The sequence below is a fragment of the Myotis nattereri genome (assembly GCF_964212035.1).
Source record: "Myotis nattereri genome assembly, chromosome: 16".
In the NCBI taxonomy this organism is placed as follows: Eukaryota; Metazoa; Chordata; class Mammalia; order Chiroptera; family Vespertilionidae; genus Myotis; species Myotis nattereri.
The window spans coordinates 17272113-17289199 of record NC_138091.1 but is presented as its reverse complement, the minus strand read 5'-3'; the positions used below and the strand labels follow the sequence as shown (position 1 = coordinate 17289199).

Below are 17087 nucleotides of genomic sequence, written 5' to 3'. Positions count from 1 at the left end.
TCAAGCCTTGTCAGACCAAAAAACATCCAGTTGATCTATAGACTCATGGGCTGTAACAGATGTTTATTGTTTTAAGCCGCTCATTGGGGTAGATTGTTAACAATAACTAACCAATACAACTGGGGATGTTATCTGCTTCTCCTAACAACTTTGGGATATTCAAAGAAGTTAAAGAATCATCTTTCATTATCACCCTAAGTTTAAACAGTTTTTAAGTGACAGAAAATAATGGAACTCAATCTATAGGAAAGAAAATGCTCTTTCACTATAACACAGGACTTTCCCAGGCCTCACCTAGCTTCTTCATTCTGTTATTTTATGGTTGCTAAAAATTAGTCTGTGTGTAATGCATAAGGTTTCACAAAAGAGTATATACTGTGTGGTTTCATTTATATGAAATTCTGGGAGATTTTTGGGATAAAGGAAACTTTCTACACCTTGATGGAGTGGTAGTTATGTAGGTATTTATATTTCTCAAAAGTCATCTCTACTCTTTCAGTGAGTTCATTTTACTATGTAAGAATTGTATCTCAATAAAGTTTATTTTTTATTTTTTATTTTTTTTTAAATATATTTTATTGATTTTTCACAGAGAGGAAGGGAGAGAGATAGAGTTAGAAACATCGATGACAGAGAAACATCGATCAGCTGCCTCTTGCACATCCTGTGCCCGCAACCCAGGCACATGCCCTTGACCGGAATCGAACCCGGGACCTCTCAGTCCGCAGGCCGACGCTCTATCCACTGAGCCAAACCGGTTTCGGCAATAAAGTTTATTTTTAAGGTTACAAATCTGGGTTGGCAAAGCGAAAGGGAACTCTTATGTACTACTGGTAGGAATGTAAATTGGTGCAACCACTGTGAAAAATAATATGGAGCTTTCTGCAAAAATTAAAAATAGAACTACCATATGATCCAGCAATCCCACTTCTGGGAATATATGCAAATGAAGTGAAAATGGTTTACCTGCATCCCATCTTCATTGTAGCATTATTAACAATAGCCTAGATATGGGAACAACCTAAGTGTTCATCAGTGGATGAATAGATAGAGAAGATGTGGTATATATGAGCAATGAAATATTACTCATTCACAAGGTAGAAGGAAATCCTGCCATTTGCCACAACATGAATGGGCTTTGAGGGCATTATACCAAGTGAAATAAGCCAGACCAAGAAAGACAGATACTGCATGGCATCACTTATATGTGGAATCTGAAAATATCATATTCATAGTAAGAAATAGTAGAAAAGTGGTTGCCTGGGTGGTGGGGGTATAAAATATGGAGAGGTTGGTAAAAGGGTACAGACTTTCAGTTACAAAATGAATAGGTCTGAGGCTCAGTGTATAACATGGTGACTGTAGTTGATAACACTGTATAGTATAAGTGACATTTGCTAAGAAAATAGAACTTAAGTATTTACTAAAAATAATAATAATTATGTAAAATTATAGATGTGTTCATTAACTAGATGGGGTCTTTCCTTTACTATATATATCAAATCACAACCATGTATACTTTAAGTAACTTAAAGTTTTATATGTCAATTATACTTCAATCAAGCTGAAATTCAATTTTTAAAAACACCTTAGAAACTCTATATAATCTTTGAAAGTTAAGGAGAAAAAAATTCAAAATGATGGCAGTGCTCCAATCTCGCAGGGCTTATTTCTCTCCCACAGAGATCTTGTTAGGAGTGTCTGGGGAAGAATCTTGCCCCCATCCCTGCCATGTCCATGGCTCGATGGTCCACAGGAAGCAGCTCTAAGACACTCCTATCTGGACCTGCTAATGCTGGCCTCACAGATCCAGCGGTAGAGCCTCTGGCAGACGTCGTCATTCCATTTGCCATCCGGGTGGAAGTGGGCACAGTCCTCACCTCCACCCAGCCCGTGCCCCTGCCAGTCGTCTGGCTGGCCCGGCTTCCAGTTCCTGAGGGGGAAAGGCAACAGCAAGTTGGGAAGTCAGATGGAACAGAGTGGGGGTGGGGAGAAGAGGCTGTAGGTCAGATCCTCGAGGAGCAGAGCTGAAGGGGGAGGAAGAGCACAGAAAGCAAGTGTACTCACTTGAAGTTGGTCTCATAGTCTGTTCCATCCACCCATTTCCAGGCTCCTTCAGGGTCACTGAGGCCCATCCAGGTGTATGAGGAGCCTATGTGCTTCTGGACAAAAATCTGGGACGACAGAATGACAATGATGTCTTCTCCCCAACTCCTTGGACTAGGAGTTCTGAACTTTACATGTACATTATATCAGCTGAGAGGATTTGGGATGTTTATCCCAATGCCCAGACCAATTGCCGTCAAACTCTGCTTTAACAACAGAGACTGGCGATTCCATCATTGTGCGAACATCATAGAGTGCACTTAACAAGCTGGATGGGATAGCCTACCGCACACCTAGGCCATGGCCAATTGCTCCTAGGTTATCAGCCTCTATGGTGTGTTACTCTACAAAAACCACAAGAGATGATAAAATCAAACACAAGAGGAAAAGATGCACAAAAGAGACACAGTAAACACAAGGTGTATGATATGAGGCTGCTGCCAGCAAAACACAGCTTACATTTAAACAAACCTTTTTTATAAGTAGAAAGAATACACTCTAACATAATAATAGTATTCTATCTAATAAAGCAGGAAAATGCAAATTGACCGTCACACCATCACAAAGGTGGTGGCGCCCACAGTGGAGGAGGGGTTTCTGTAACACAAGATGGCTGCACCCACAGCGGAGGCCTGGCTCCCCTAATGAGCCTTAACGAGCAATCAGCAGGGACCTGAGGCTGTGCCCCCCATTCAGTGGGGCTTGACAGGGGAACCTCAGGCCACGCCCCCCACCCTGGCCAAGGTGGGGGATCTGAGGCCATGCCCCACACCCGGCAGGGCTTCACAGGGAACCTGAGGCCCCACACCCCACCTGGCACCAGGCCAGGGGACCTGAGGCTGTGCCCCCTGCCCAGCGGGGCTTGACAAGGGTGGGGCCAGCCAGGTCTGGATCTCGCCCAACGGGGGTGGGGCCCACTGGGTCTGGGTCTTGTGCCATTTTGAGGTGCCATGGGTGGGCAGCGACTTGTCTCTGGGTCCTGCGGTGCACCCCAGACTCTGACAGGAGGAATATTTTCATGCACATTTTAATAATTTTCTTTCATCTCTGACACTTCTATTATAGAGAAAGGGCAAATAGCAATATTAAAATATTTCCTCTAATCAATCCCCTTTTAATGTGCATGAATCTTCATGCATCAGGCCTCTAGTAGTATCATAAATGCATAAATCAGTAACAGTTGTTTATTACCATTCTCAAGTACACTACACTGTGCATAATTGTAAGTGCTGTGCTTTTACACATATGACTGGCAGTGAGGTAGGTCTGTTCACACCAGCATCAGCACACACACCTGAGCAATGTGCTACACTACACCATGACGGCTACTGCCCACCAGGTGAAAGGAATTTTCCGCTCTAGTCTAATCTTATGAGATGACTGTTATCTCTTTGGTCCATCCTTGCTGAAATGTCATTGTGTGGCCCATGATTATAAATCCCTCAGGTGTGGCTCACATCGCCATGGTTTTAAAGCTCCCTGGTGATACCAGTGTGCAGCAAGAGTGGAGAACCGTTTCCTTAGTGGGGCCAGTTCTCAGGACCGGAGCTCAGACCTGAGCCCTCACCTGCTCCTCTCTGGAGTTGATGACGACCAGGTGGGCGTTCTGCAGCTGGCAGTACCTCTCAGCTTCGGGCCAGGTCTTCCCAGTACCAGAGAACCAGTAGCAGCTGCCTTCATGCTTCAGCCAGTTAGGGGGACAGCAGGTATTTTGCGAGTCTGAGGTGGAAAGGGAGGAGGATCTGATATGCTGCCCAACATGGGCAGAATATGGGGCTAGGCACTGCCCTCCACCACTCACCATTGCTCTTGAGCGCAGCCAGCTGACAATTCAGGGAGTTCAGGCCGTTGACGAGTTTCTGGACTTGCAGGAGCATTTCAGAATGACCTGGGACACACAGAGGGCAGTGGGGACAATGCATGGGGGGCCAGCTGAGGGCTCTCCATACCCTCCAACCACATCAGGCCCAGGGGCAGGGGAGGAGGGGTCTGACCTGCTTTGAGTTCCTGCTGCTCTCTCTCCAGCTTGCTCTCCAGAGAAAACACCTTGTCATTCAGGCTGCGGGCTGGAGGGGAGGGCACTCAGCACCCCAGGCTGTGCCCACCCCACCTCTGTCCTGAGAGCCCGGCCCCCACCCTCCCACACTCACTCCTGGAGGGCCTCTCACCTGCTTGCAGTTCCTGCTCCTGGTTTTCCACCACAGCTTTCAGAGATGTTATTGTTGCTTGCAAACTGCCACCTGGAGGACATGGGGACTCAGTTCTCAGGATTCAGATCCCCTCCCCCACCAGGAGCCCTCCCATCCAGAGCCCCTTCCAGCCAGGCTCACCCTGGGAGTGCAGTGCCTGGACCTCAGCCATCGTGTTGGAAGTGAAGTTGCTGAAAGTTGTTCTCAGGGTCTCCACATCACTCTGAATCTTGGCATCTGACCAGGCAGGGGGGACAATGAGAGCTAAGATTGCTCAGTCCTCTCTGTGCTGGCACTGGGCAGGGCACTTGACATACATTGGCTCATTGGGTCCTCACAGCCACCCCACTTCAAGGGACAGGCACTGTTGTTATCCAAGCTTGCAGAGAGGAAACTCAGGCTTCCAGAGGTTGGGCACTTGGACTACATTACCCATGAGTAAGCAACAGAGCCAGCAGCTTTCTTTACCCACCATGATCATCATCAGTGCCTGGGTTCCTGTACCCCACTGTCGCCCCCTTCCCTGCCCATCCTGGGACACTCACTTTTGGATCCAATCACGCAGATACCAATCATCAGGAGAAGGATGAGGCCCAGAGAGAGCAGAAGGGGCCAGGGGCCAGAGCAGAGATGCTGCAGGAAGGCTGGGGGAGGAGGCAGCCCTGCAAGAGGAGAGGACATCAGGACATGGAGGTTGAGGACAGGAGAGACACGGGGGAGGAGCAGAGGGCCGCAGGGACCTGTCAGGGATGAAAAGTGGTGAAGGTAACGCTGGGGAGAGGTTGTGGTGCAGGGGATGCCCAGGCATCTCACCCCTCATGGACCAGCAAAAGTTCTCAGTCACACAGACCCCCTCTCCCCCGGAAACACATGATGACGACATGTAAGGTCTTATCATCAGGCCTGGAACAGGGGGCAGGAGGACACAGAGTGAGCCAGGGCAGCCAGGCCCTCAGCAGGCTCGTGCTTATCTGTATTGTCAGGTTAGCCACCATTTACTTCCAAACATGACTGTTCACTCTCTCAGTGTAAATGTGTTAGGTTGGAGAGAGCCCAGGATCAGATACATGTGATGAGATAATGGACTTCCCCTGGAATTTCTCACAGATCAAGGTGCCAGACACAGATACCAGCTTCTCCCTGAATTCACAAACCCCCACACAGATAAGAACTTTGTCCTGAATATTCCGCCCATCCCCTGCAGCAGAGAATTCCTCAGCTCATGTCCCCGCCCCTCACCCAACCGCAGTATAAAAAAAGCGCCCCCCTCCCTGTTGGCGTGAATCCACGTGCCCTGTCCTTGGGGTACGTGGGTCTCCCGGGGACGCAGAATAAACCTTTTCCTTTCCTTTCTTTTCTGATTCACTGGACTCTATTTCTTGCGCCGCCTCCTGAGCCACCTAACCTAACATTTGGTGCCTCGAAACCCGGGTGGCGCGAGCACTCCCTTTGGCCGTCCCTCCACGGCTCTGGGTGCCCGCCTCTCCCTCCTCGTGGCTCTGGACCCGTCAGGACCTCATCTCTTCAGCTCAGCAACTTTTCCCACTTTGGCAGCATCAGCGGTGAGTCCCGCCCCACCCCGTGCCGGTCCCATGTGGCAGCCGGCATCTCTGTCCGTAAAACGTGGCCACGTCAGAGATTGCCTCTCCGGACCCTTCCAGGAAGGCTCCTCCGGACCTGGGGGGTAGCAGGGACGCCTCTACCCCGCCCACGGTCCCTCCGTCCCTCCGTAGCGTGGGTTAAACCGCTGGGATGCCAGCCTTTAGCCCCGCTACAGGCCACGGGGATCAAGCACAGGGGAAATCCAAATTCCAAACCTGACCTGAGCACACCTCTAGGGTGCCTGCTCGCTGATCTGGCTAAACGCTGGGCCTGTCCCGGACCTGCGTCCTCAGTATGAAAACGGGACCCTGACTTTACCGTCACACCGACCTCAGTAATTTCTGCCAGCGAACTGGGAAATTTGCCCAAGGCTCTCTCTCTCAGTCTCTCTCTCTCTCAGTCTCTCTAAGTCTCTCTCCATCTCTCTGCGTTCCCCGTCCCTCCCCCCACAGTTCCTTCTGCCTTCTCTCCTCCTCCTGTCCTTCCTCCTCCCTCCTGGCTGTCCCTGCACCGCGCCGAGCCCCAGATGTGTGCGGTGTATGTGGGGGTGAGTTCATGTGCTGTGTGTGGGACGCGGCGACGGCACCGCCATCGTCTCCGCGTCCCCTCACCCCCTCCACCAGAGAACTCCCCCGAATTCCCCCCGGCGTAAGCCGCCGCTCTCCCACCGGCCTCGTCCCCCTGTCCGTCCACACTCTCCCCTCCTCCTCCCTGCTGGACTCTCCTCCAGCCACGCCTTCTGTCGACCCACTGGCCCCGCCTCCCCTCTTCTGCCCGCCGCTGCGGGACCGGGACACTCAAGTCCCCTGCCGCCCCTGCCTGCTTTCCCAGTCTGTACACACACGCCTCCATAGGCTCTACCTTCCTTCTGTCCTTCTTCCTCCGTTCTGCCCCTGGGAGGTTGCGGCTTTTAAACTGAACTGCCGATACCTCTCCCAGGCCCACCCAGGCCACCTCTCCCGCGCTCTCCCCTTCCCTTACAGCCTGCCTTAGTAACCAGTACCCCACGCAGTGCCCTCTGTAAGGTCTAACCGCCCGCCTTCCTCTGTGCGCTCTGCTGTAACTCCGCCACCATGACTGCCAGCACTTTAATTCACCGGTGGCCGGCCAGTTCCCTTTGCGGGAGGTTGCAGCTGTGCTCTCTTCAGACCCTCTTAACGTGAAGCTTCCTTCTCCCCTAGTGCCCAAATCCTAAGAACGTCAGTTCCAAAACAGCCTCTTCCATTTCTGCGCCCATTCTACCCCTGCCATAGTCCCGTCCAGGAACTGAGGGCATAGTCTGAATCTATGCCCCCCACTCTCTAACCCGACCTTTAAGGTCTTTATTAGTCCTCAAACCCAGGTCTGAGATCGAGTGAAAAATGGCCTTGAAGGTTCTTAATGCCCTGGAGGAGCAGGCACAGTCAGAATGGGAGGCCTGCCTTCCACAGGAGGTGGACCTGCAGACACGCCTTAGTTGTTTGTGGCCCTGAGGTTGACGGCAGCCGCCATGGCCCTAAGGGGGCTGTGAGCGGTGGGGGTGCAAGGAAAGGAACGCCACCGGAGAATGCTTCAAATGCGGAAATGAAGGCCACTGGGCAATGCAGTGCCCCTGGCCCCAAGCTCCGACCAAGCCCTGCCCGGCGTGAGGTCAAAATGGTCACTGGAAGAGTGACTGCCCTGGAAAAGTGGTGGGCCCCTTACGTCTCCACGTGAGGGGACCACCCTTCCGGGCCATGATGCACCGCCACTGGCCATGCTGGGACTGGCTGAAGACTGAAGAAGCCCAGCCTCCATGACTCCAATCCCCTCGCTGAGCCTCGGGTCACAATGAAGGTAGTAGGTCACCTTCCCGGGCTGCCTTCTCTGTCCTGCCCTCCTTTTTAGGGCCCCTTTATCCTTCCAAGATCTCGGACATGGGTATTGACGGCAAATCCACCTGCCCTCTGGCCACCGGACCCCTTCCCTGCCTCCTTGATGATAGCATGCCCCTGTTAGGACGAGACATCCTCACCATCCTAGTGGCCACCCTGCAGCTCACTCTGAGCCCTTCAGCTTCCCTGCTCCTCCCACTCCTGGCCCCCTCCCTTTACAGGGACACCGATCCTCCACTGCCATACATCCCGTTATGGGGTCCTGTTGTCCCAGACCACAGTAGCCTAGCTCAGTCTTCACCTAGCTCAGTCTTCGCCATGAACGCCTTTTCTCCTTCTCTCCGCCACAACTGTCCCCTCCTCTGAACTGAAAACTGCTCTGACCTCACCCCATCCCCCTCCACCCTCCCCAAAGGAAAAATGCGGCAGTTTTAAAATCCAAGCGGCTAGAGGCCTGGGAACAGGCTGCGCAACCTGCTCCCTCCCTCTCCCCGCCTTTTCTCCAGCCTCCAGGTCCCTGGCTTCCACTGCTCCTTCCATTTTCCTTTGGATAACAGCACATTCTAACGTTTTCTCCCGCTTTCGCTGCAATACCTACCTCTCTCAGGCTCACCGAGTGCCTCCCACCACCCCCGAAGAAGATTCGGCGACACCATCCAGCACCGGATGACCCATCATTCCTCACAGGCTCTTACCTGGCAAGGGACCCTCCAATTTTGCTCAGGTTTTTCATATTTTCAGGTGAAACGGACACGGAATGATGAGGGAGTCATCAATTCTACTGTCTGGATGGGAAATCCTCTAGTGTCGCTCTCTATTTACGAACCCTGGACCTACTCCTATGCCCACCCTCATCAACACAACTTTTCATCTACTCTCTGACATCAGTCCCTCCTCCTCTACATCCTGCTGGATTTCCGTCACTGGCTCAAACCCTCATCATAGCCACTCAATTCCAACCTATTGGACCACCTAACTAAACTCTCTCTCTAGAAATTCGCAGCTCCTGGCCGGACCTCCTGCCCATGGCCCTGACCAAACTCCAGCTACACCAAGGAGCCCCACTTTCTTGAGCCCTTTTGGCTCTTCTTGCTCAACCACCATCTTCTTACTGATCCCCCTCCCCTGGGTACGTATCTCCCATATCTGTTTTTAACCAGGCAATTGCTCCGAGAACACGAGAACAGGTTTCTGCCCAAGCCAGAGCCGGCCGACCAGGACTCCCAAGTCCAGCCCTTCACCCTGGTGACTCGGTCCTCCTTAAGAACCTGCAACCACACAAGCCTTGGAGCCTAGGTGGATGGGACTTCGCACTGTAATCCTCACAGTCCCCACTGTGGCCAAGCTGCTTGGCGACCTGTCCTGGCACCGCCTCTCCAGACTCAAGAGGAACCCGGAGCAGCATGACATCTATAAATGTGAGGTGTTGGGCCCCACTAAGGTCTGCCTTAACCGCCCTCCCCTCCTCCTTCCTTCTCCTCCCTGCCGTGTGCAACCTACACCCACCCCCACCCGCTTATGTGTGGAGGTTCAAGGTCCGTGAAACCTACTACCAGAACAGCAAACAAGTCACCTGGCAGGTAGGATCTCAGGACTGCCCTCTGTTCGGATGTCAGACAAAGATCCAGATGGCTGTCGACATCCAGTCAGTGTCCAAAACTGGCTGACCCTATGTCTGTTTTGCTTACAACCAGCGGAACCCAGACAGATGTAATCAAGATGTCAGCACCTATGGGGTTGCCACGGGAGAGACTGTCATACCACACCACAGCCAGTCTCACCAAGGCCAGCCCAGGTACCTTCTTTTGGTGCAATGGCACCTTAAGGAACTGCATGAACTCCTCTGACCCCGGGCCTTGCTTCGTGGTCACAGTAGTTCCCCAACTAACCTTGTATGGAGAGTCAGAGCTCACTGGTTGCTCCCTCCATCCCATCCCTGGACCTGCCGGGCTGCCTTCCCCCCCTGTCATGTTAGGGGTGAGTATCGCTGCCACAGTAGGCCTCACTGGGGGGCCCTCGGGAACAGTCTGGTCACTGCTCAGTACTTTAATGACAAGCTCCAGTTAGCCCTGGAGTCTACTACCGCCTCTTTTTAGCCTCCCTACAGTGACAAGTGACATCAGTAGCCCAAGTAGCCCTGCAGAACCAGCTCACCTCAGACCTTCTGACTGCAGAAAAAGGAGGAACCTGTATATTCCTTCGGGAAGAATGCTGTTGTTACATCAATGAGTCCGGAGTAGCAAAACGTAAACGTACAGACCCTGACTAAGCTGAGTGAAGAACTACATGCAGGACACTTCCAGGACAACTCTCCTTCCGGCTGGTTCCAAAGCCCCTTAGCCACCTGGGTCCTACCCATGATAGGGCCCCTGATTCTCATCTGTGTCTTTTTTCTCCTAGCCCCCTGCCTCCTCAAGTTCATCCACTCCCGGATCACGGAGATGTCACGAGTGACTGTGAATCAGCTCCTGCTCCATCGGCTCCCCTCCGACCTGCCTCTGCCAAACCCTGGCCTTTAACTGCCCCCCCCCCCTCGCCGCCCATGGTCAGCTGGAAGCAGCCAGAAGGAGTCGCCGTCCCTTATCACCAAAAGGCCGGGATGTTAGGTTGGAGAGAGCCCAGGATCAGATACATGTGATGAGATAATGGACTTCCCCTGGAATTTCTCACAGATCAAGGTGCCAGACACAGATACCAGCTTCTCCCTGAATTCACAAACCCCCACACAGATAAGAACTTTGTCCTGAATATTCCGCCCATCCCCTGCAGCAGAGAATTCCTCAGCTCATGTCCCCGCCCCTCACCCAACCGCAGTATAAAAAAAGCGCCCCCCTCCCTGTTGGCGTGAATCCACGTGCCCTGTCCTTGGGGTACGTGGGTCTCCCGGGGACGCAGAATAAACCTTTTCCTTTCCTTTCTTTTCTGATTCACTGGACTCTATTTCTTGCGCCGCCTCCTGAGCCACCTAACCTAACAAAATGCTCATGACCTTCCCCAGAGTATAGCATCCAGGACTGCTTTGGTCCACCCTGATCCTGTCCTTCAGAGGATTGTGAGTCCTCTTCATACGGGAGCCCCCTCAGAGTGGGAGAGCCCAGCAGTGGACATGGGAGAGGCGCAGATATACCATGACAACAGATATCCTTCTAAACATATTAACGAAAGTATTTTAGGAGACACCATTTCTCCTTTCCTCTTACCATTTCTAGAACCCTGGCTTTTCTTCTCACTCTCCAAGGACTGGAGGTCTTCATACTTCACTGACATCCTTGGACCAACTCTGAAATGGAGGCAGGGCCTGAGACCAGGCTAGGGATGGAGTTAAGCCAGTGGTCGGCAAACTCAATAGTCAACAGAGCCAAATATCAACAGTACAACGATTGAAAATATTTTGAGAGCCAATTTTTTTAAACTTAAGCTATATAGGTAGGCACATTGTTAGTAACTTAATTAGGGTACTCCTAAGGCTTAGGAAGAGCCACACTCAAGGGGCCAAAGAGCCACATGTGGCTCACAAGCCACAGTTTGCCGACCACGGAGTTAGGAGATGGAGGAAGTTGGAGCTGAAGTCAGGGATGATGTCAGGTAAGAGAAGTGCAGGTTGAGGATGAGCCAAGGGTTAGGGAGAGGGATGGGAATGGGCCTACGTTTGCAGCAGAGGTTGGAAGTGGGGTCAGATTGAGTGTGGGAGTGAAGGTGAAGGTAAAGTTGGAGCTAAATATGTGACTAGGATTGGGTCTAACATTGGGGATGCAATTGAGTTTTCATCTCCTTCTTTGATCTTGGTTAATACTTCAGCTTGGACCTGAAGCTGGAAACAGAAGACAGTCAATTTGGGGCTTGTGTTAAGATTCATGTTGACTCTGGGGCTGAAGCTATGTTTGGGGGTTAAAGGAGAAGATGGTGTTTCTAATGAGGTTAGGACTGAGGCGAGGCTGGGGCTACAGATGGGGCTGGAGATGGGGCTGAGTGAGTCTCAGTTTGTGACCGAGGTTTGGCTGTCATATTTCAACCTGAATCCAGTTAAGTGAATAGAGTCTAAAATTTCCACTTAGCCACTAAATCTCCCAGCTGCCCTTTTATATCTCTTTCTATTCCGTCTCTATTGAGACCCACAGCCCCCTCTCCCTGCTTTCTCTAACTCCTTCCCTGTCCCCTTGGTCTCACCTGCATCCCCAGCAAAGTTACCTGTGCAGAGTCTGGAGGCTGTGATTCTTGGGTTTGCCACGCAGCAATGAGCAGAGTTGAATAAAGTAAAATCCTGGAGAGTGGGGTAGAGGTGCCTGGGGGAGGAGTCCAATAAATGACTGGAGTCCTGCTGGTCTCTGTGTCTGAAAGCCCAGGAGTCTATACTCTGGGATCTCTCATTTCCTTGAGTTTGGGCAGTACATAAGAATCAGATCACAGGCTGAGACTGCGTGTTTGGGGTTTTAGCTATCAAGCCAGCTTTGCTCTCCTCCTCCAGTGTATGTCTCCTCCCTTTCCGCTTCTTTCAGCCTTCCTAACTTCCTCATTTTTATGATTGTGAAATGAGTCCTGACCAGAAGGGATAAGTGGTCATTGGGCATCATAGTGACTGGTTGACCGGTCGTAACGATTGCTTAGGTTTTTATAGATATATATATAGATTTGGTGCTGTTTTGTTTTAAATATATGACCATGGCTTATAAACAGCTTCTAACTGGATTTTTTTTTTACCCAACCTAAGATTTTCTGTCCATTTATTAGTAGAATTAAACCTATTTACTATTCACATTTATTATATTATTAATACTACTAGAGGACTGGTGCACGACATTCATGCACTGGGGTGGGGGTCCCACAGCCTGGCCTGTGCCTTCTCACAGTCTGGGACCCCTCAGGGGATGTTCGCTGAGGGGTCCTTAGTGCTGCCGCAGAGGCAAGAGAGGCTCCCGCCACCGCTGCTGTGCTTGCCAGCCGTGAGCCTGGCTTCTGGCTGAGCAGTGCTCCCCCTCTGGAAGCACACTGACCACCAGGGGGCAGCTCCTGCTTTGAGCATATGCCCCTTGATGGTCAGTGCGCGTCATAGCTACTGGTCATTCTGCCATTTGGTCAATTTGCATATTAGCCTTTTATTATATAGGACTAGAGGCCTGGTGCATGAAAATTCATGCACTGGAGGGGTGTCCCTCAGCCCAGCCTGCCCCCTCTGACAGTCCGGGAGCCCTCAGAGGCAGGAGATGACCTGGTGATCAGGGGAAGGCGATGCCCCCATCACACCTCTGCTGCTGCCACTGCCGGCAGCACAAGCCTCAGCCGGCCCTGGTTACCAGAGCCTCGGGCAGTCCTGGGCGGCTGGGCAGCCACCATCCGAGGCTTGCCTGTGCCTCAGGTCGGCCCTGGGTGTCTGGAAGGCTGAGGGGACTGAGAAACTCAGGAGGCAGGCACCCGGTGGGGCTGAGGGGACTGGGCACCATCATCTTGTGACTGTGGGTGCTGCCATCTTTGAGGATGGGGTAGTCAATTAGCATATTCCCTCCTTATTGGCTGTGGGCGCCGCCATCTTTGTGATGGCATGAGGGTCAATTAGCATATTCTCTCTTTATTAGATAGGATAATTTATTTTTGCTATATAAATTTATGGGGGGGGGGGTGTTTGTTTTTAACCTTCATCCAAGGATATTTTCCATTCATTTTTTTTCCAAATTATAAGAGAAAGTTCATTTAGAAAGTTACAAGGTAGTAGAAGTGAGCCAGCTGGGCTGCATAGACTCAGGAAACAAGTTACAGAGGAAATAGAAGAACCCTTGGAGCTTAGGAGAGGGAAAGGCAAAGGTAACATGCTTGGGGGGCAGGGACCAAAAATGCCTTTCCCCACCCCTCCACTCCTCCACCCCCAGCTTTTCTCCCGCGCAGAACCTCTTCCAAGCAGCAGACCCCTTAGTGGGCAGAGACCACCCCAGGGCTCCGAGTGATCCCTCTTAGGAGGCTGGAGTCTAGCACGCACGGAGCAGGTAAAATAAGGAATTTGGAATTTTTCCCATTGATTTTGAGAGAGAGTGGAAGGGAGGGGGAGAGACACAGAGAGAGAAACATCAATATGAGAGAAACACATCGATTGAGTGCTTCCCGCACAAGCCCCACCCAGGGCTGGAGGATCCAGCCTACAACAAAGGTACATGCCCTTAACCGGAATGAAGTCTAGGACCCTTCAGTCTGTAGACCAATGCTCTATTCACTGAACCAAACTGACCAGGACTATCATTTTATGTTTTGATCTACCATATTTTCTTGCCTTTTTTTCTGACTTTGACACGTTGTTTTTGTTTTGTTATTGTTGTTTTTGCATTTTCTTTCTTAAAATGGTTTAGAAAATTTCTTGCTTCTATTTTTCAGTGTTTCCCTTCAAAATTTTCTCACTGGGTTGTCGTAAATGTTTCCCTCCACGTCCCACGTGGTTCAGGGTTCAATATCTGGAAGAGGGGCCACACACAAATGAAATAGAAAAGACAAGAGATAATTTGGAAATATTGGGGGACCAGGCGGGTAAGTCCAACTCAAGAGGAAGGACTTCCACCCGTGCTCAGGCCGCACTGACCTTTTATAGTCTGAGGTAAACAATGCAGTGGTTACCATAGTTACAGTTCTTGTGAGTTTCACCTGTTTTGATCATGTTTACACTCCCTGCACTTCCCTCAGCCCATTAACTTCCCAGGTAAGATCTGGGGAGTGTTATAAGGTCAAGCCCAATTATGCTTAGAGGACTGAGCCCTCTAAGCTGGGACTTGTTTGTGACTTTGCCAGCAGGTCAGTCCGAGGCTCAACCCTACATCAGTTTCCCACACTGTGTATCTTTTATTGTTCTATTGAATAGTAAAGTTATTTTATCCTGTTCCCAAAAAGTGAATTGGCATTCAGATCACACTTGCATTGTGTTTATATGTAATTTCTCTGACATTTATAGACCATAAATGCCACCTTAAAACAGCAGAATACACATTAATTGTAAGTACTACATAGAACTTAACTTGAAGATATATCATATCATGGATCATACAACAAACTTTAACAAACGTGAACAAATTAAAACTTTATAACATATGTACTCAGATCATAATGGAATTTAACTAGAAATCAATAACAGCAATGTAATTTAAAAATCACCAGAACCCAGGAACTAAGCAACCTGTTTCTAAATAATCCATGGATCATAGACAAAGTCTCAAGAGAAACAAGGAACTAATTTTGAGCTCAACTACAATTAAAATACAGCATATCAAATTTGTTTTAAAAAGGAACACAAGGAAAAGAGGCCCGAGACCTGGTGCTACTGTGGTGGTCAAGATGTTCTTCACAGCAGGCATCCAACACCAGCCTCTCATTGGATCCTTTGGTGCCTTCGAGACCCCCCTAGGGCAGTGATGGCGAACCTTTTGAGCTCAGCGTGTCAGCATTTTGAAAAACCCTAACTTAACTCCGGTGCCCTGTCACATATAGAAATTTTTTGATATTTGCAACCATAGTAAAACAAAGATTTATGTTTTTGATATTTATTTTATATATTTAAATGCCATTTAACAAAGAAAATCACCCAAAAAAATGAGTTTGCGTGTCATCTCTGTCATGCGTGTCATAGGTTCGCCATCACTGCCCTAGGGAACCCTCTCACCATGGAAGTCCCTCATGAGGACCATGAACTCTCTGGCTTCCTCTGTAATGGTCACCATGGGTTCCTGACCAGATGGCAGCTGTCACCCACAGTCGCTTTCAGCCTCACTTCTGATACGGCTCAAGCCTGACATCCACGGAGTCCACTAGGCCCCCTTGTCCTGGCAGACGGCCAAGTATAGCCTGGTTCGCTGATGAATGGGACAGCTCCAGCCGAGGTTTACATCTGAAATTTCCTTGAAATAATCTCCTTAGCTCCCTCCTCTCTTACAGAGGCTGGGAAGAGTGGTGGTTGCTTGTCTTCCCCTCTGCCTACATGGGTTCAACTCCTGTTTTAATGTCTGGGCTTTTACCAATAGTCATTTTCAGCTTCAGTAACCCAGCAAAATTTCTATGAAAACAGAAAAAGTGTCATTAACTTCCTATTTTATGTGGTTGTCACTTTTCTGTTCCTTAATTGAGATTGCCAAGATTGTATTTATCACATTAGTCTTTTCGGAAATGGATCTTTGTCACGAAGACAGAAAGACAAGCTGCACACTTGGAGAAAATATTCGCAAACTACATAGCCCCCAAAAAACTGACATCGAGCCCTGACCGGTTTGGCTCAGCGGATAGAGCGCCGGCCTGCGGACTAAAGGGTCCCAGGTTCGATTCCCGTCAAGGGCATGTACCTTGGCTGTGGGCACATCCCCAGTAGGGAGTGTGCAGGAGGCAGCCAATTGATGTGTCTCTCTCATCAATGTTTCTAACTCTCTATTCCTTTCTAAAAAATCAATAATAATATATATATATATTTTAAAAAACTGACATCAAGACTATATAAGGAATTCTCAAAACTCAACAGTGAAAAAACAAAACACAAATAATCCAATTGGAAATTGGCAAACACACACACACACACACACACACGCACAAGCACACATGCACACATGCACACACACACACACGAAAAGACATTCCTTCAGAGAGAATTACAGATGGAAAATAAGCACATGAGCCCAGCCAGCGTGGCTCAGTGATTGAGTGTCAACCTATGAACCAGGAGGTCACGGTTCGATTCCCCATCAGGGCACATGCTCAGGTTTCTGGCTCGATCCCCAGTGGGGGTTGTGCAGGAGGCAACTGATCAGTTATTCTCTCTCATCATTGATATTTCTATTTCTCTCCTCCCTTCCTCTCTGAAATCAATATATATATATATTTTTTACTATGTTTTATTGATTTTTTACAAAGAGGAAAGGAGAGGGACAGAGAGTTAGAAACACTGATGAGAGAGAAACATCCATCAGCTGCCTCCTGCACACCCCACTGGGAATGTGCCCATGACCAAGGTACATGCCCTTGACCGGAATCGAACTCGGGAACCTTCAATCCGCAGGCCGACACTCTATCCACTGAGCCAAACAGGACAAGGCTAAAAATATATTTTTAAAAAGAAAATAAGCATAAGAAAATTGTACAAATTATTAGCCATCAGGGAAATGCAAATTAAAACCACAGAATTATTTCATTACACACTCACCAAGATAGCTAAAATTTTAAAATAGTGTTAGCAACCAAATGCAGGTGAAGATGTGAGCAATCTGGATCATTCATACACTGGTGATCCTCTTATATAATAAAATGCTAATATGCAAATTGGCTAAACGGCAGAATGACCGGTCACTATGATGCTCACTGACCACCAGTGGACAGATGCTCAATT

General features: G+C 49.7%; 1 protein-coding gene across 1 annotated transcript; it reads right to left on the bottom strand.

Annotated features, from left to right (window-relative positions):
* Window positions 1-1776: 1776 nt before the first annotated feature.
* On the bottom strand, window positions 1777-11017 carry LOC308532651 (C-type lectin domain family 10 member A-like; the record flags this gene model as incomplete). The annotated part of the gene is made up of 9 exons (XM_081110174.1): window positions 1777-1933; window positions 2068-2174; window positions 3674-3825; window positions 3908-3994; window positions 4101-4172; window positions 4275-4346; window positions 4437-4532; window positions 4841-4957; window positions 10951-11017. The coding sequence occupies 9 exons, from the start codon at window positions 11015-11017 to the stop codon at window positions 1777-1779; spliced, it is 927 nt and encodes a 308-aa protein (XP_080966300.1).
* Between the last annotated feature and the right edge of the window lie 6070 nt (window positions 11018-17087).